The following is a 20,042-nucleotide window of genomic DNA, read 5'->3' as shown; positions in this document are numbered from 1 at the left end:
GCTCAAGTTAGTCAGTGTACAAAGCAAACACTGCAAGTAAGAAAAACTGTGTAACTGCTTTATATTTCACCACAGGCCAGGAAAGATGGGGAACCCATGCAAGAGTGACACCAGATATGACTATATCACTGCAGAGAAAGCACGGGTTTGTTTAATGGCAATTGGCTCTCTTGCATTTACAGTAAGTGCTCAAGTAAGCCAAACCAGCAGGGGAGGATGCAAAAATACGAAGCTGGAAGCAGCAAAGCTAAATAGAACACAGTTCCCTGGAAGATCCAGTTCTTATGAAGTATGACCAAATTATGGTGCTGGGGGGGCTAGGGGCAAAATGTAGCAGATTGTTAGCCCTTATCAGTTAAGTCTCTCTCTCTCTCTCTCTCTCTCTCACACACACACACACACACACACACACACACACAAAACTTTAATGTATACAAAGCAGAGTTAACAAAGGGGCCTGAGTTGCAGATTAACAAAGGGACCTCATTCATTCTTCGGCTAATACTGTGCTCAAACAGTGCACATTTAAAAACAGAAGGTTCTGGATATTACTGACAACTTCTCCACACAAGTTCTTGTCATTGAAATGTTCTTGTTTATGACAGTAAACTTGGTAAGCATCTTGTTCAGGCTGTGGCAGGAGCAGGGATCAAATTTTCATTGACAGGTACTCTACCTTAAATTGTACAGATATTATTACAAGCTAGTAGATATGTAATTAAGTTATTTTAAGACAACAAACACAACCGCTCATGCCATTAAAGCAATAACTGGGAGATGTCTTCAACCGTGGCGTGCCTGTGTGGTGAAATACCAACAAACAGCAGAGAGAGAGAGAGAGAGAGAGAGAGAGAGAGAGAAGTGCGCGAGGGAGGAAACTGGAGAGAGAGAGAGAGAGAGAGAGAGAGAGAGAGAGAGAGAGAGAGAGAGAGAGAGAGAGAGAGAGAGAGAGAGAGAGAGAGAGAGCATCCTATGCGTCCGGACGTTGGTTGCTCAGTCTCTCCAAGGAGGCTGCGATGGAGACAGGATGAAACTACCGGGGTGTTTTTCGGAGGAAAGTGCCTCTGGGGTGTCGTTACCTGGCGGCTTTCCGGAGTGTTTTATTAACCAGAACAATCTATTTGAGGAAAGAGGAGGAGTGTATCACAGTCTTGTCGATGCCTGAGGATTATGGACCATTACAATAACGACCGGCTGTGTAACGGTTTGGATAACTGCCCGTGCACTCAGTCTTCTTCTTCGTGGTCCTCTCTTTATTTACTATAGCTCACACATTTTCAGCGCATTTGTGTTTGACGTTTTCTCTCAAAATGTTGAATTTAGCGCTCTCACGACGTGAAGGATATTCGTGGCACGTCATTTTTTCTTGTTGGACATGAATGTGTAGGTGTACAAACCTGTGGACAGGCGCCGTTTCGCAGACAGTATGAGACGATATTTTGACATAACCGTTATTTTTTGTGTTACGCTCTATTGCGCATGCCCGATGGAAGACACAGAACGCTGCCCGACGCCACTTCGCTCCGTCCTGGCCGTGATGTAGGAGCAAAAGTGGAGGGAGCAGAGGACTAAATAATGCGTTGGCAAAGTGGCAACGTGGCGACAAAAGGATTTGACTTTAGATCCTTCACGAAATAGATTGTGCCATAAACTGAAGAATGTCAGGCATACCAAATGCAGACGCTGAAGGAGTAGTCTCCAAAGTACAAGTGAAAAAGGAGATTAAGACAATCGTGGAGAATTTGGAAACCATCCTGGGAGACCTCAAGGATGTAGCCAAAGAGCTCAAAGAGGTAAATGAACAGGAAACACCATGCAACGTCTTGCTTATGAGCACTAAACTGCCAGCTGTTATGTTTTATCTATAGGCTTGGTATATGCTCTTTCTAAGCATCCATGTCTGAGAGGACATGGGAGGCTGACGTCCACCTCACTAGGGCCTGGAAAGACCATGAGACACACACACATTTACACACAAACATACTGACAGCACCTCCCCCAGCCCACTAATGTATGTGATCATTATCTCCAACATGAAAGACATTTGGCTCAGGAGAATGTGGGATGTGAAATGACAGGAGAGCTTCTTCGCCCTGACTCCCAAGCGTTTATGAAAGTGAGAAAAATTTAATCACTATTAATATTTAATGGCCAAGTTGGTTCAACCAGGAAGCCACTTTTGCATTGCATTTCATCATCTTAATGCTGACTGTTGTTTGCTGCGAATTATCTCTTGCCAAATAATAGAACAGTTGTCTTTTCACTTTTCATCTCTCGTAATCTCTCGTGGTGCTTCTCTGTTTCTTTATCTTCATCTCGCTCTGTCTTTCATTATCTTTCACCACGCCAGTGTTTATCACAACCACTCATCTTCAGTCTTTCTTTATCTCTTGTCTGTTTTTTCCTCCTTCTCTCCACAGAGTCGTTGTTAAAGATAAAAACTCCCAGAGCTGTCTGATTGGCCATTCAAATCTCAGTAATGCAATGACAGGGGTGTTGAATGGGAGACAGGGGGTGGGGGTGAGGTGTCTTTGAAGGAAATCGTGCATTATATAATGATATTTAATGTTTTTATTTACAGCAAGTTGTTGTCATAGAGCCATGAATGTCTACCAGCGCCTCTGTGCACATACTGTCTTTTCTTTCAATTCATGTTACAGTGCTTGCTTCAAATTATTCTTTGCTTTATTATCCATCGCTGAATCCCATGCTGCCATCTCAGTTGTAATAACCTGCAGTCTTAGCTGCATTTATGTTTATATTCCTCTACGGGCCAAACACCAGGCGTCCGGCCTGCTGTGCTGAACCTCTCACCTTAACATGACAGGCTGTCATTCTAATAAATCCCTATTGCGCACAGTCTCTGGTTCCTACATTATGGATGGGTAGTCGACGCAGCATCTGTCTCCTTCTGCCCCTCTGCTCCCCTTACTCTGATTTCGCAACTTGAGCTGAATTAGACTTCTTTTGTGTTTTTCAGCAGTTTACAATGTCTCACAGCAGGCACCAGAGATAAATGGGAGCAAGAAGGCATTGTAATCTGTCTATTGTGATTTTTTTTGTGATGTGCCCTCTTTCTTTTCCTTTCTTTTCCTTTCTTTCTTTGCCTTTCTTTTTTCTTTTTTTGCTTGCAGGAAATTGTGTGGAGGATCAGTTATTCTGACACCACACACACAAAACACATACCTCGAGGGGGTGTTACTATCAAAGCCCGTATTTGGGGTATAATCCATTTGAAATGCAGTTATCTGTTATAACTCACAGACCGGGCTGGAACCAAGCCTGGCGCTGAAGAGTGACCCTGCCCAGATGCTTGGCACAGCTGCTGATGCTGCCTTGCCTACAGCAGAGGCTGCACACTGGGATACTGGTATTACCTCTTGTGTGTGTCCCAACAAATTATCCATTTAAAGATGGCATGGAGAGTTTAGCGTCCTTGCCCCAGCCTTCTATCTTTCTTTTTATCTCTCCCTCTCAGTCGACCGTTGTGTCTCTCCTTATCACTCTCTCTTCATTTCTCTCTCAGCCTCTTCTCAATCCACTGTTTGGACATGCATTTCAAACCCTTACATGATAGCAATGGTGTTCTGCAGCGGGCTAATGTGCTATAATGAAAAGTGCTCATGAGCATTACTAATTCAGGAAATGAACATAAGCACATTGTCATCATTGTAATAATTTTATGAATGCTCTAAATGAAAATATGTGCCTTTCTGGTGAGTTATTCTCACAGATTATTTCAACTGTGTCAGTTATGATATTATGAATTTAGGTATGCTCAGCTCAACCCATGTTAGACTTTCTTTGGACTCACTGAGTGCTGGATCCTCAGTAGTCAGGTAGCCAGTAATAAAATGCCCAACACCACGCTTCAGTTCTGGGCATTCAAGCAATAATAACTACACCAAGGGAAGAGAACCAGGAAGAAACTCCTCTCCAAAGCAAATGTTTTTGGACAAACCTGGCTGAAGAAAATTTACATTTTATCATTGAATATCATCATTAGTTCCAAGTTGAGTTTAGCACCATGTCTATTCTGTTAGTCAAACTGCCTTTTTAAATGTAATCCCCCACACGAATGGCTCCTTGTGCAACATTTATTATGTGTACATGCAATCTCAGTACTGTGTGCATGTTTTATGTTTTATCTCAGCTTGTGCTACTGCGTCCTTGCAAGTATATTTCCACTGCTTGTTGCTATTGAGAGTGCCAACAGACCAAATTTCTGCTCCAAAAGTTCTTTGATATGTGCCTATGCAGGCTGCGAAAACAAATTTCTTCTTCAATGACAAAGGAAATATTATTGGAGCTAAATGTCTACTGTATACACAAGGTCCTGGGGCAAAATCTTACATTCATTTCTATTATACTGAGCAGAACTTTTCTGACATTTTTTCTTTATCCCCCTTTGTAATCATGGTCTGCAGTGTACTGTTTTCATAAATGCATCTTGTAGTTCCCCCCCGGAAAACAAAGTGTGCATTTCTTATGTCTCCTTTTCCACCCTGGCACATTATTGCACTGCTGCAACTGATAGAGTCTTTGCTCCTTCACATTGCACTGAGAGTGGATTTCTGATGTGATCTTTGTGGAAAATATTTTTTTCTATTTGGCTTTCTGTCATGCCACGGTTGCTTGGTTGAAATTAATTCATGCCATGATGAATTGTTTCCTGTGCTGTTAAGAAAAATGACACCATTTGTCAGGAGAAATGGATCTCGCCCCTCATAGCATTTGTTTCCGTGTGATATGTTGATGTGCTTGTTTTTGTGTAATATTTTAAACATTCTTATCAATCGCTGGCTTTCTCAGTTTCAGCCAACATTTGTGCTGATTTTTGAGACTCACAGTTTATTGATTTTTCATATCTCTCCTTTTCTATTTGCTACATTTGTCTTTGTTGTCTGCATTCTTTTTCTGTAAGTAGAGATTTTTTTAGTGTTTTTCAATCATCCCTAATGCTGGTTAGAAATGATAGTATGTGTGTCTTGGTTTACAGGATATGATTTGTATTGTTACTTCTCTCAGTTCTGATGGTGCATGGGATTGTTGTAGAATATCACTTAAGCTATAGTCGGGCAGGCCCAGGGTGTTCCCATAAATTGTAGCAATATTGGAGTGGATACTTGAGTAGTTCTCCTAGAGATATTGTAATCAATCTTAAATCTCATTACTCATTCTCTTGCATCAAAGTGTATCTTCTTTAATTTTATACAATGAGGTTTTCAATTCATTAATTTAGAGCTTGATGAGATAAAGACATCAGCTCCTTCCAGGAACTAATTTTTTAACTACCCTTTCTTGTCCTCCCAGTTTCTATCTGGACCATCATTCTTTTCCCAGTTACCACTATCAGAGTGTTTTTTTAAGATGAGGCGATATTTCTTCCTCTCATGCTACATTGTTTATTATTCCTGACCTCAGCTGTCACAGTGACTCTTCCTCTTCATGTCACCAGGTTGTTCACGACATTGACACCCTGACTTGTGACCTGCAGCTGGAGGAAGATGGACTGACAGACAGCTCTAAGACGGACACCCTCAACTCCAGCTCGAGTTCCACCACCACCACTACCACTGCTTCCAGCCTGGAGAAGATGAAGCTCTTCCCCGATGACTCCAACTTCAAACTACCTGCACCCGTCGCCCCGGTCGCTGTCAACCCGCCTGCAGTCCTGACTGTACTCAAGAAACCTCACCCTCCCCTTCCACCACCCAGACTTACCCCACTGAGAGCCGAGGATCACAACATTAAGAATCTGCCTCATCCAACATTAGTGCTATCAGGGAATATATCCAAGGCTACTGGGCCTCTAATGAGGAATGGCGGGATTTTTCCTTTGAAACCAAACAGGGATTTATTGTCCTCCACACCGTGTTTCATTTCTAATGACAGCGGAATCCCTGAGTCAGGTCTTGTTCCTACATTACCCAGGCCCATGCCTCTTCTCCGCCATGAAAAGAACAAATGCCCCAAGGACCCCGGCAGGGAGTCTCGTGAGAGGGAGCGTGTCCGTTTCAGTGAGACGGTTCAGTACCACGGATACTGCCCAGACTGTGACCTCCAGTATGATGTAGACCACACAGAACTACACTTACAGGCTGAGCTGAATGACTTGAGGCTCAGTCCAGTGCATTGCTGCTCTTCCTCTTCCACTCCTCCTCCTCATGCTCTTCCTCATGAACTAATGTTGGAAAACGGCGGCCTTTCGGTCAGCCACAGTTTCCCGCCAACAGTAAACACTCCTCCACCTTGTGTGCCTCCTCACCCGCCTTCCCTCAAGCCCCAGAAAACAATCCTACGCAAATCAACAACTACCACAGTTTGACGCCAAACACCTTGTTCTGTCTAACTTAAACATTCTTGAATCATTCATAGTGTTTTCTACTTTATGAGCGCTTTCTACTCCAGGTGAACTTTGGATTATCCAAACAGAGAGAGAAAGAGAGGGTGGGGAAATAGGAAACAAAAGGATGGATAAAGTGAGTGGAGAGAAAGGCATCGCCATGGGCACTGAGACGTACACAGAGAGATCAGGAAGAAGTGGTGAGTGTTTGTGCATGTATGAGGGTGTTTGTCAGGGTATGAGTGTTTATGAGGGAGGGAGGAAGAAAAAGAGCAATTGCATGTGTGCACTGACCCATATTTGTCAGTATGTCCGCATACAAGTTTATTTGTTTATGCACTGTATGTTGATGTGTGTACATATTTGTCGGTGCATGCATAGGCGTGTGTGCAGGCAGTGAGCATTGACTGAAAAATGTACAGGGGGCTTTGAAATTTTCACGAAAGCCTGCTGACAACACTAAAACTAATTTGTATCTGTGTCTTTCTCAAAGCTCTTGGTACTAACGAGTCTCAAACTCAGGAAGTTCTTTCAGAGAGGGGCTCTAATTAATTCATGTCCTTCTGGATGAAACAAGAAAACCCGCTTCCCTCAGATTTCATCAAAAGCCCTAAAGATCTTCCCATACACTGACACCGACATATATGCAAGTAACTCTCCACAACACTTACCTATGCATGAATAAAGGCTGTTATGGGATAAAAGTCATAGCCGACAGGTAGTGGAATCTATACTTTCACGCAAACCTGCTTAGATGGATAATTAGGGTTGAGAGACAGACGAGTTCATAATTCCTCTTCTTCCATCACCTCTATTCTCTACAATTCCTGTTTTGCCGACGTGTCAGACTCTGGGGCAGGAAAATGTAAGAGGTGTGACACGGTGGGCTGCTGAGGAGAGAGAAGTCTTAGATGACAAAACTGCCATTTTGATTTGTGTCTACTGATAACTGATGGCAAATTCTAATTGAAACATCTTGAATTCTCTAATCTAACTAATGTTTAGCAACTCAACACCCCGTTCACGCAGACCTCCACTATCACTCACCATGACATCTGTGAGGCAAAATTGACTGTAAGCTAATCTATTCTGCTCTGTAGTAGAGAGAACCAGGCAGGAAATATGTTGGGCTTGATTTCCTTAAAGGAATGTGAATCAGCAGTAATATAATACAGTCTCTATATGAGCAATTGGTAGTTTCCACTTTATTAGCTTTCATTAAGAAGCATATCTAATAAAGCCTGTGTTTACTGTGTGTGTGTGTGTGTGTGTGTGTGTGTGTGTGTGTGTGTGTGTGTGTGTGTGTGTGTGTGTGTGTGTGTGTACAAACTCAGTGTGCATGTGGCTGAAATTGAAAAACTGCATCTGAGATCATTTTCAAATGAATGTAACGGTGTGTGCATAGGTGTGTATAAAAGCACATGTCAGTTTGGCAGACTTGGGGAGACAGCATACCCTGGAGTTGGATGAGAATAGTAGCACCTTCCTCACAGCGATGCCCTTAATTAGCCGGATTGGACTACAGGAGATAACAGTACTGCCTCAAATAGCCTTTGTACCAGCGTTAGCCTTGACAAAACTCTGAACTGCTGCTGTACATATTTTTTCTGACGAACAAAGAGAGAGCAATCTAAACAGTGAATACAGAAATAAGGAATGGCACAGAAAGGTAAAGACGTGTGGGGGTACTTGTATGTGCTTAGGTGGCAGGATGTTATATAAACAGTCTTTTTAATGTGTATATTGTATGTGTGTTGTGGGCTGTGGGGGTGGGAGACTTGGAGGTTAAGGCTGAGAAAATCAGGGTATGAAATAGCATATACTGATGACTAAATCCAATGCATGACCTCACTGGCCTTACAAATCTAAAATCGGCGTCTGGATTAGAGATCAGTGGACATTCAGCCATGAGAAAGCTGAGAGAGTGAGAGAGTTAGGGGGTAAGGACACAGAGGGGGTGAGAGAAAGTGTGTGACAGAGAGAGAGGGAGAGGGAAAAGAGAGCATGTGTGATGGAGAGAGGCAGAGAGAAAGATGGTAAAAGAGAAACAGTAATGCTGTGGAGGCTGATGCTGTTTTGGCTGTATTATGTTTGCTTCTATGCGGGAACATATGTGGATGCATGTTTGTCCTCAAGATGACTGCTCTCAGTGTATACTATTCACTGTATTTACCTTGTATTAATGGATCTTAATGAGTCTGGCAGCAGCATGCTCACACAGACACAGTGAGAGAGAGACACGCATACATACACACAGATACACGCATACACATTCATGCTGAGCAGAGCAGTGTGCCACAGAATGGAGTGCAGCCAGTATCGTCAATAGATGCAGCTCGTTTGGGCTTTTGCTACTGTAGCACTGCTGTACTATCTAATGCACTGTTCAGTGAACCGAGGAAATAGACCCAGTGGACAAGGCCTTGTATGATTGGATGGATATGGATAAATAACGTTAAACATATAATCCCCTTTATGTTTGTAAGCATCATCATCAGATCTGGCAAAAGAGTAATTGCAGAAAGTGCAGACTTTCCTCTTATAACTCGCAATAGTGATTTTTGCTAACTTTCACTATTGATATTAGTGAATAATGATGCAGTTTTCAGTAGGACAGGGTATTTACATTTTTTTTGTTTTGGTATCAAAATTTTTAAGAAGCTTCGTGATTTCATATCCTACTTTTAATTTCAGCTATATTCTTACAGTATGCTGTCAAAATGTGTTTTAGAAACATCCTAAAGTCATTATTTTATGAGTAAATATCTACCAGCCACTTCGTATTTGTAGCAAGTGTAATGATGGAAAGACATTAATGTGCATTAATGACACCTGTAGCGGGAAGTGGGAGAAACAGTTCGGATATTTGCACTTGCTGACCAGCCCGTCACGTGTGGACTCATCACTCTTTGTTTCATACATCCACGACATGTTATCAGATTGTTCCTGTGACACAGAAACCACTGCTCCTCTGACCATGGCTGGAGGTGTTTTTCACTGTTTTTGTAATGGCTATCTGAGCTCCAGTGCTCCAGGCCTAAGGATGAAGTTGTAATGGGCAGGGAGGAGGTGGATCTTCACCGCCTCCATCATGAGTCAGGACTGACTCAACTGTACTGACCTACTCCCTGCAGCTCCCAGCTCTAGTTCATAGCCCACCTCTCTCTCTCTCTCTCTCTCTCTCTCTCTCTCTCTCTCTCTCTCTCTCTCTCTCTCTCTCTCTCTCTCTCTCTCTCTCTCACTTTGTCTTCATTTCTTTCTTCCTCTCCCCTCAGATGATGCTTCACTCCCACTCAGCAGCAGCTGTATGCATAACAATCTCTGTGTACACATGTATCTCAATATACATGTGGGTGGGATGTCTATTATTAAAACATATCTGACACTTTGTAGAGCAAACACATTTGGCAGCATTTCCATGAGTATGTTTAATCAAAAAGTTCACTGACTTTTTCTTTGCAGAGCTGCAGCAGCCTCTGCTGCTATCCTTCACTTCTTACCTTGAATAACAAATGACCTTCTCAGGATGAAAAAAACTACTCCTGTTATGCATCCGCTAATAAATTACTGTGTCCAGTAGCTCCTCCAGTTAATGGTTGTGTGTGGTTTTCAATTTCAACCCCACATCTTACTAACAACCTAGGGCAACACCTTATTTCATTGGGTTAATAAGTAAACCTGCTGCCACCATAATTAATTTAAGATCTCATAGAGTTGAATGGTTAGGTTTTTACAGTTGCATTAGTAAATGCAAAACTGTTACTCTGATTTGTTGTCTTATCTTAACACAATAGTCATATGTGTGCTTGTTGTACTTCTACTGACTGCATTGTCTTCATCCCATTTTCCAACCTGGCAAGTGTGCAATGTGCAATAAAACTCAATAAATGTGTCAGAGTGAGACACACATTTTGTCAGTGAATATTAATCAGCTGTTGTTTCTCTCTCAGATTGTTGGTGGTGATAGTCTGCCAAGAGACACAGTTGCCTATTTGCTCATCCCCATTCAGCATGCATTGTTTACTTTGATTTTTGTTATTTCAAGAATCATTATTTCATGATAATCCTTGAAATAAAAATGTTATGAGGAAAGCATTAAATAAAATGAAGCCAAATAACTGTGGTGTTGCACGCCAGAGGCATTACATCTGTATAGGACATACTGTATGCAAAGTTCATTAGAATACAAAATAGACATGACCTACATTGCCAAACATCAGAGCATTCAAAAGTAAATCTGGTGCACACTGGGCATGGATACTGGCTCCTCTCGGTGCTTTATCTATGACTCAGACGAAGTCATGGTGTGGGAAATTGAGTGGGCATGTGTGTGTGTGTGTCCTTGTCCTTGTAAAAATATGTGTGCACACTCATATGCATACATTTTAATGTTATGGGGAAAACATTGCATGTGTTTAAAGGTGTATGGGAGTGGGAAAAGGCATGCGTAAGCACATGCAGCCATGTGTGTGAGAAGAGGGCTTGAGATGGCTCAGTGCAACTTAGAAAGCACTGAGGGTGAAGCAAACTTAATCGGAAGATTTCACGCTGCTTTGGAGATTGTTAAAAGTTAGAGGCATCAGCTGCACCTTATGCAGAGAAGGTACACAATATCTCAACAACAGGATCAGATTTGTAAGAGCCACAATAACCCAGATGGGGTCCTCTGCTCATTGAACCACTCCAGACACTGAAACAGCCGCAGCTATTTAAGGCGGGACACGAGGCTAGACGATTGTCTTTTCACAGAAGGGAAGGCTTTTTAATCCATAGAGGAAAATGTGCCAGGCGGTTCAGTCCTATTAACTTTGATGACTTGTGCATGTGTGTCTGGATGCTTGTGTGTGGGCAGTGATACCTTGGTGTATTTTCATTTTGCTCTGTGAGAAGCGACTGTTGGTGCTGTGACTGCTGCGTAAAGTGGCTCTCGTCTGTGCAGCCAGATATTCACAGTAATGTGTTTCCTCTTTTCCCCTGCAGGGCCCATTGAGATACTTGATACAAGTGGAAGGGGTGCTTGTTTCGTACGCTGATCAACCCAGGTTCATCAGGGAGGGAGGAACCAGAGCCGAGGCCAAGCATCAACCCTTTTTTTTTTACATTAAGCGCTAATGGCTCTCAACCACCAGGAGACGAGATCATCTAGACGAATTCATACTTTGACTTTTGAGCACTGAATGACCTCTTGGCACAGTTGTGCCAGGGCAATGTTACTGTGAAACTGGGGGAAAAGGAAGGGCAGTCACTGTATGTGCGTGCATACAGATAGATGAATTTATAGCTGTGGTGGTGATATTTTTGTTACACAGAAAATAGTTGAATCAAAGTTTAGAATGCTGCTGAAACACTATCATTAAAAGTAATAAGGTAAGTTTAGATGAAGAGGTACAAGATGGGGTGAAATGATGTCAGCCAGTATTTGACTGATGTCTATACAGACTTTTGCTCTGTGCATACTCAGATGGAAATCAATAGCTCCACTCAAGCGATGGAATTAGCCTCTTGAGAATTGTAATTGATTGTGTCTAGAGAGCCCGACAGGTCTGCCTGTGAGCAAAGCTGCTCTGCTGGACTGCACATAAGGAGAAAATAGTGTTGTGTCAGTATGCACAATCACAGTGTATTTTTGGAAAGACTGATGGTTTGAAACAAATGATGATGTGGTCACTGATCTGTGTCCAGACATTAAGTTCAGTGTATATCAAAATCTATGTGCTCAACTGGTGCCATGCAAGCTGTTTTTTTTTTCCCATGATAACATGCAGAGAATCAGTATAGAGGCATAGTTACACCTTTAAAGGATCCTTGAAGAAGTAATAATTTGCATCAAATTTTCTTTGTATATAAATATACATGTACATGTTTGATATCTATATATTTCAGGCATTTTTCTACAGAGACTTTAACATTTAAAGAGATGATATTTTTGATATTGTGTTGGATGTCTGAGAGGTATTTTGATGCAAGCCGACATTCCTTCAAGGTACGTGTTTTTCAGCAGGGCATAGCAGGATGAGTTATTTCTTTATAACAGCAGGATGGTGTATGTATGGATGATCAACAAGTGCTTCAGTATTATCACGTCAAGGAACTTTACAGAATGGGCTGTATTGTGAGAAAGAAAATGTAAGGTGGAGAAGATATATGGCGTAAACCAAATACCTAGTTGTGCTTTATCAGACGGGAGGCATGGGACTGAATGGATGCATGACTGACTCTTCACTTTGTCCTGCCATCACTGTGTTTTTCTATGCATTTCTGTGGAGAGGCTGTCTGCTGGTGGGTCTGACATGCAGGGTGCTCTGCTCTCCATAATATAGATTTAAGAAGTATCCCCTCTCATTTCCTCACATGATGTCCATCAGGTTATTTCTGCAGTCACTATAAACCTGATAAATGTCCTGGGTTTTGCCACATTGTTTAGGTCATTGGTAATTAAATGATAATAATAATAATTTTCATGTAGCACTTATCAAAACCAGAGATTACAAAGTGCTTTATGAGAAAAAATAAACAAATGGAGAATAAAAAGGAAGAATGTTAATATATAGGTGAACACATTTTCATTATGGGTCAATAAAAGGATGAGAAACATAGGCTGAAGAGCAGAAAAAATATCTTTGATATACACAGCCTCTTTCCACATTCAGACAGGAGGCACCACAACGCCACCTCTTTGTTCTCACTGGACAAACGGACTGAATTCATGACCAAACTCTGGACCGATCAAGAATCAGTTTTAAAGATGACTGGAATGTCTCAAAAGCTGTCAGTGGTATTTTATTGTGTGTGTCCACAAACTGTTGGAAAATATCTTGTGAGAAGTAAACACTTTACACTTAATGTTGCTTTGTGTGTGTATTTTATGGACTGAACTAGTTCAAGTACAGAGAGTGTTGATTTTTATGTCTGTATTCTCCATTATAAACTGTGCCCTTGCAAATGAATCTTTTAGAATATCAAGAGTCTGTGAACTGGGAGTCAAGTAGAGGAAATGAAACCGACTGTATCGCACTTAATCAAAGTTAGCAAAAAGCAGTGTGAGCAAACCTTTCAGAAATGAAAATAAATTAGATGGCATCAGCAGCTGCATCAGTTAATTGAAGATTAGTGTGACGAGATAGCGGGCTGCCGGTGCTATTCTAATGAATTCATAGTGGCTTGTCATGATTAGAGAGCAGGCCAAAGCAGCAGCTCAGTGACTTAGAAATGACAGATGGAGTTACAGGAACAGGGCAGTGGCAGCCTGGAGTACAGAGAGGTTGTTTTGAGACAGGAACATCACAAGTTTATGTCCGTGAATTAGAAAAATCTGCTAAGGAAATCTGCTAAGAAAGCAAGGCACCTAACTCTGAAATGGTAGAGGAAGACTGGTTTTACTGGACAGCTGTTTGTAGCGTTGAGAATGGAAAGCAAGTCACTGAAGAAAGGTAAATGTTTGTAATCACTTCACCATAGACTGCATTAAAATAAGCAGTATTGTCAATGGAGAATTTTGCAAAAGTAGCATGAACCTTGTAATAAAATGAAGGTATTAGTAATAAACTAATCTTATTTTGAATTAACTACTTTACAAATTCTAGGCCAACGGATGAGTCAATTAGCTGTTTAGCTCAAGGTTCAAGATTTAGTTCAAGTTAAAAGTATGGCGCATAAAGCAATAAAGATCAAGGGATAATTGCTGAAAAATCAAAAATCAGAGGCAGACTGATTTTCACAATATCTATAATAGTCTAATCAATTGTTGATAAACTATATTCTAGTCAGTACCTATGGGCTTTGTCACAGGAAGCACACATGATCCATCCATGCAGGTGTGAGCAGCTGTACTAAATTCCACCTTTCCAAGGGTAAAGACGGGGTGCGCATGTTTTAATATATCGCTCATCCCTGATGAAAAAAATCGGGGAGGCTGGAAAATTGGAAATAAGGCTCCGCTCTGTCAAGCTGGCCGCGTGCAAGCCAACAAGCGCTCTCCCAGTCTGTCACGTGACCAGGAAGAACAGGAGGAAAAAAGAACGAAGGAAGAGGGATAAAGGAAAGAAAACAAACAACGGCAAGATTATCTGCCTGACAGGAGGTGGCGTCGTTATCTGCAGGTAATAAAGCCTAACACTTATCATGTTAATATCTCCCTGTCATAAAGTGGGACTGCAATTCACTGATAAAACGGTCGCGTAGTCGCTAGCTCGTGCTCAGCCGTTGGGTGAGCTGAAAATGCTGACGCTGTATGCCCATTTGTATTCACCAAAGTGGCTTCATGCGTTAAGCTAGTTGGCACAGAGACGCTCGCTTTCAGGCGGCGTTCATTCGTGCTTCTGTCCCTCTGTTATGGAAACTAGCCTGCTACCGCAGCCCGAGATGAATTCTCGCAAAGTGCTGATGTGTCAAAAGCTTGTGACCAACCAGCCAGTACGACTGGAGAGTGAATCATTTCGTCCAGACACGATTAGCTGGCAGTGGTGGAAAAAACAGTTTATGTGTAACATGTTAGCCAGTCGTGTCTGAAACCAGCTGGATGTCGACCTCTCCCTGAGCAGTCACTAAAAAAAAACAACAAAAAACACCAAGACTACAATTAGCTGGGTGTAACTGGCAGTTGTGGAGTGAAAACAAGTTAAACTTTTGTCTTTTCCAGCCTTCATTTGGAGAGACAGAAAAGGGTCTAAAGACGATGGGAGACATGTTTGGTCCTTAGCTCCAGGGGTGATGAGAGGACAGTGGCGGATGTCAGCCGGATGTGAGATGCACACGTAAGTAAAAACATATCCTCAGTGTGTAGTTTATTGGCAGCATTTTGTCCAAACAGACTTCAAATATCACTTGTGTTTTCAGCCAAAACAACATCAAAGTGTACAAGTTACAACACAGCCAAATTGCTAGATGATGTGATAGGTGGAGCCCTACTTTAACTTCTTTAACTTCCGTGCTTCCTTCTCAGCAGATTGGATTAGTCGTTGTTTACACAGAGGCGAGGTCTGAGCCCTGGTTTACAGCTGAACATGTGATTACGCAGCGTATAACCCAACAATTTCTCCCTGTTGTATAACTTAGCTTTTTAAGTTGGCCTACATTTACAGTGGACCAAGTCCAGGCAGCATTTATACAGTTTTTTACCCTATAGTTTTACTTTGGTAAATCAATGTCCGAGGTTATGTCTGCACACTTGTACAGTGGCAGGTGAAGTGTTGTAAGAAGTGTTTGCCGTGCCATGAGGACTGGCAGGATGGATCAGAGGAGCGGAGACAAGAGAATGTAGGCTGAAGCCTGGACCCTCTGAAGTGCCTGAGAGTACAACAATGAATCAGTCTTGTTTCTGTGTACCTGACCTGACCTGAATCCCTTTTTAACAGGAGAAGAGCAAACAGACCATGTGCCTACTGAACGATAACACATCTCACATCCTTATTTTTACTACATTACTATGTCAACAAACTGAAAGTATACAGACTTGTAGCACTGATAGCAACGGGTCTGTGGGCTTTTCTTGCAGTAAAACACTAATTAGCACAGCTTAAAGCAGAGAGAGGAACTAAGAAGCAAGATCTGCTGGTGCAATGACTCACTGGAAGGACTGAAGACTCTTGTGGCAGCCTTGTATATAGACTAATCTATTTAACCTTGGGGATGACCTCTGTCTTTACAGTGTTCTTTAGGTAAATAATCTACTGAGGAAAAGGAGGAGGGCAGAAGATGAAGCTGAATGAACGCAGCGTGGCACACTACGCCACCTGTGACTCACCACCAGACAAGACAGGCTTCCTGTTCAAGAAGGGTGAGCGCAACACGGCTTATCATCGGCGCTGGTTTGTCCTGAAGGGTAACATGCTCTTCTACTTTGAGGAGCGCGATAGCCGAGAGCCCATCGGTGTCATCGTCCTTGAAGGGTGCACTGTGGAGCTGTGCGAATCAGCCGAGGAGTTCGCCTTCGCCATCAAGTTTGACTGTGCCAAAGCACGGGTGTACAAGATGGCTGCTGAGAACCAAGCAGCCATGGAGTCTTGGGTGAAAGCGTTGTCAAGAGCCAGCTTTGACTACATGAGGCTGGTGGTGAAGGAGCTGGAGAGGCAGTTGGAGGAGATCCAGGAAGCTGCAGGAGGTGGCTGTGTCGGGGGTGGAGCTGGAGGGCTGCAGGGCAGGCCCAAGTCCTCCAGGCGTAACCAGGTGGCACGGTGCCGGTCTGGAGCATCCTCTTCCTCATCATCTTTATCTTCCTTATCATCATCATCATCAAGTGCCACACCCATGTCGGTCCCCTCTTCTGCTCAGAGGAGCCTCCAGGATGAGGTGCAGCTCATCTCTGAGTGTTCCAAGGAGAACGGAGTCGCATGGAGTAAACCATCAGTTGCCTTGGCTAATGGCTTTGTTGAGGCGGCGTCTTCCTGCGTGGCCTGGGAAGGCTGTGCAGACTCTGGGAACAGTATTGTGATTGGTTATGGGGCTGATGGGGTGAGGGCTCCTCCAGTGCCGCCCAGGAGAAGAGGAGCATCCCTGGAAAGCCCCGTGTCTCCTGGCACCGGCTGCTTCTCCAAACTCCACGACTGGTACGGCAGAGAGGTGGAGGAGCTGAGAGTGCAGTGGCTGCAGAGCCAGTAAACTAATGGAGGTGCATCATCTCTTTTTCCACAGTTTTATCATTCCTTCCTTGACATTCTGCAATGTAACGCCGTTCTGAACCCAGCAGAAGGGCGAGAAAACTGAGACTCATTTGCGAATTGCAGTCTTATCACCAATCAAAAAAGACATGAAAAAATGAGATTGATTCCAGATCTTGTCTGGCACAGGGGAATCAATCTGCTGCATAGTACTATCCATTGTACAATTCCAGATATTTTACAACCCAAAATATGCTCTTTCCCACAGTTTTGCAAGTGTCATTTGCCAAGGGCATTTGAAAATGTCAAGAATACAGTATTTAAAATGGTAATCATTTCTGAAAATCACGTTTTTCTAACAATATGCAAAGAGTTTGACCTTGTAGATAAAATTTTAAAAAAAGACGCTGTTCAATTATATTGCCAATGGTAGCTACCGGATATACTTGTACAATTGTTTTCGGGTCTGTTATCTTTAAAGCTGTAGGAACCTTGATCAAACTTTGATCATGTTTTTCCATACGTATACATACAAACTACTGTACTAAGCATGCAAAATACCAAAAAACAACAAATAACCACAGATAAGTTGTTTTCTAATGGAGGGGAAATGGTAGGGTTGTCTCTGTTATATGCAAATGAAATAAAGAAGGCCACATAAATGACGATCTAAAGACACTGCACAAAAAAATTTGAATGATCAAGAGGGACGCCATTTGTACAGTTGATGGTATTTTTATAATCTAACAGCACGGCCACAGCGACAGTTCACTGCTCCAGTTTCCTGCAACTTCAAGCCACTTAAACTCTAAGATCAATTTAATATGTTGACGTGTAGAGATATGAGGATACTCTTGGGAAAAGAAGTGGTGCTGAGGAAAAATAGTTCAGATTCTCCATACTTCCACCGGGGAGCATCTCACCCTAGAGGCCTTGTGGCTGCTAAGGTCAGAGCATCCTCTCGACAGTCACTGGGGACCGTAGTGGGAGCTGGATGTCTCGCTCTGAGCCACACACTGGTATTTTTAGCCCTTGTTAGCCAGCGGCCAGATGATTCTGTGTCATAAGAATGCTTGTCACTTAGTTCTCTTTTGACTCTTGTGTTTCATAAAAGGAGCTTGTTTATCCTTGAACTTGCAGGATTTGTCATTGCAATTGTCTGATAATTTCATATGAGATCTTCTTAATTAGTTTGTTACAGCTGATTAACCTGAATGTTACTGAATGAGTGTAACTCAAAGAGGCCTGTAGTCTGTGTGAACACCTAACCTCTTGGTTTGTTTATAAATATTTACTATTCCATGTTGGAAATTAACACCAGCAGTCTGCAATATGGGCTTTTTAAAATGATTGCTCATCCAATCACATTTCTTTTATATGTGCCTTATGTTATCGTTTTAACTCCATTATTGCTCTTGCAATCATTACCGTAGGACTACAGCGATGGGAGATTTGACTCTGTGGCTGTGTTCTTTCTTTCTTTCTTTCTTTCTTTCTTTCTTTCTTTCTTGCCAAGGCTCATCTGGGTGCAATCACTTTTTGACAATGGCTCAATTCCTTCAGTCAGCATCAGTGCGCAGTGCTATCATTACCATTATACGCTTGGTTTGTACAGAAACAATGTGGGAAGGGGTGGTACAGCGTGGACTGTGTTTTTTTCAAAACAGCAGTATTGAGGCAGCACGCTTTTGACACATTTTATCTAAAATGATCATTGTAGTGCCAATTTTATTAACTCCAAAAGAGCATTACTGTAATTACAGATGACAATAGTCAGTTTTTTTTTCCTTTACAAACTGTCCGTGTGTCAAATTAACCATATAAATAATAATGGTATCTGTCTTTATTCAGCAGTGCCAAATAAAGAATGCAGTCTAAATGCACAATAATCTTTCTTTTTGTTGACTGTCTTCCATGATTGTTGTTCAATTTTTTCAAAATCATAGTACACAATGATTATTGTTTTAAATAACTGATTGTCCTGATATGGTACTCTGAAAAGATGTTTGTTAACAAAGCATTTGCTCTAACCCACTCAATAAACAGTGTTAATATGTTTTGAACAGTTATTTTTTCTGAGTCCTTCACATGGAGTTTAGTTTTCATGACAATAAAGTTGCAGCAGGACATTTTTAGTCTTTAGTGTGGCAGGTTCAGGCATCCGTCATTTCCCCTATATATATTTATTTTTATTTTGGAGATGAGTACCATAATGACTGGTCTTCTACATTCATGCATGACCTCAGCTGGCCTGTGTAACCTCTCACACATCCTTGGTGCTATTCAGCCTCTCGCTCACCAGGTGTCACTATGCAGCAACTTTAAACTAGTCTCAAACCCTTTTGAGAAATCAGTACTTTGCACCTGGATGGACAGGCAAATGTAATTTATCCTCCGGTGACAAAAACCAGCAGGACTTTGAGTCTCCAGAACAGAAAAAAAAAAATTTCTAATGTCAACCAAGATAGGCTATTTGTGCTTTAATTTTCCCCGTTCCTCCTATGTAGTAAGCTAAACCCTTGTTTTCACCTATTTAAAAGTCAGAAATATAGAAGATAAATGTGTTGCTTTATGTCATCTCCTTGCACTACCGGCTTGTAAAGTGCATTGAGTTGCAATGGCAGCGGACAGTGTCATGTCACAAGATAGAAAATGACCTTTTTAATCTGCATTTGTCCTCCATCAGCGTAAGGGGTTATTGGCAGGAGTTTTTGCTCTATCATAAGAAAAATGTAGGATGTGGCACCACAGAAACAGCTGTTACAGCAGTGACAGACATCCACAGATTGCAAAGTAAATGTACAGTATCTGAAAATACCTCTTGATGGAGTCTGGACAGTTTCTGCATCTTGCACATACCATACATGACCAGTGACCTGCTGATAGCACCACCTTCAGAGAACAGAGAAAATACTTCCTGTCTGGAATTTCAACATAAAAGTAAATGTTTCAGTATTGACCAATTAATCAAAAATAGAAAAAAAAAGGTGACAGAGCATTATACACTGTGCTTATACACACTCACTTTAGTTTATTCGGTTCATTTAGCCATAACTGATGCAGTGAGACTCATAGCAAATCTAATGAAGGTTATGATGTGT

At 42.0% G+C, this 20,042-nt stretch overlaps 2 protein-coding genes across 2 annotated transcripts; both read left to right on the top strand.

Moving 5' to 3' along the window:
- Positions 1-995: 995 nt before the first annotated feature.
- prr16 (proline rich 16) lies at positions 996-13,188 on the top strand. The gene is made up of 3 exons (XM_070964574.1): positions 996-1,793; positions 5,459-6,546; positions 11,327-13,188. The coding sequence occupies exons 1-2, from the start codon at positions 1,659-1,661 to the stop codon at positions 6,326-6,328; spliced, it is 1,005 nt and encodes a 334-aa protein (XP_070820675.1). The 5' UTR covers positions 996-1,658; the 3' UTR covers positions 6,329-6,546; positions 11,327-13,188.
- Positions 13,189-14,325: 1,137 nt separating this feature from the next.
- On the top strand, positions 14,326-19,007 carry pheta1 (PH domain containing endocytic trafficking adaptor 1). The gene is made up of 3 exons (XM_070964575.1): positions 14,326-14,445; positions 14,985-15,099; positions 15,993-19,007. Exon 3 carries the CDS (start codon positions 16,040-16,042, stop codon positions 16,940-16,942), a length of 903 nt encoding a protein of 300 aa, XP_070820676.1. The 5' UTR covers positions 14,326-14,445; positions 14,985-15,099; positions 15,993-16,039; the 3' UTR covers positions 16,943-19,007.
- The last annotated feature ends 1,035 nt before the right edge of the window (positions 19,008-20,042 follow it).

This window comes from Chaetodon trifascialis, chromosome 6 (genome assembly GCF_039877785.1).
Source record: "Chaetodon trifascialis isolate fChaTrf1 chromosome 6, fChaTrf1.hap1, whole genome shotgun sequence".
Classification (NCBI taxonomy): domain Eukaryota; kingdom Metazoa; phylum Chordata; class Actinopteri; order Chaetodontiformes; family Chaetodontidae; genus Chaetodon; species Chaetodon trifascialis.
Note: the sequence above shows the minus strand (reverse complement) of the source record. Positions and strands in the feature narration are given on the sequence as shown.

What these genes read in the sequence shown, in the direction of transcription:
- prr16 (XM_070964574.1), top strand. Translation starts at nt 1,659, where the DNA reads ATGTCAGGCATACCAAATGCAGACGCTGAAGGAGTAGTCTCCAAAGTA. An exon ending in TAGCCAAAGAGCTCAAAGAG is followed by an intron (nt 1,794 to 5,458) that starts GTAAATGAACAG and finishes TCATGTCACCAG; the next exon opens with GTTGTTCACGACATTGACAC.
- pheta1 (XM_070964575.1), top strand. Translation starts at nt 16,040, where the DNA reads ATGAAGCTGAATGAACGCAGCGTGGCACACTACGCCACCTGTGACTCA.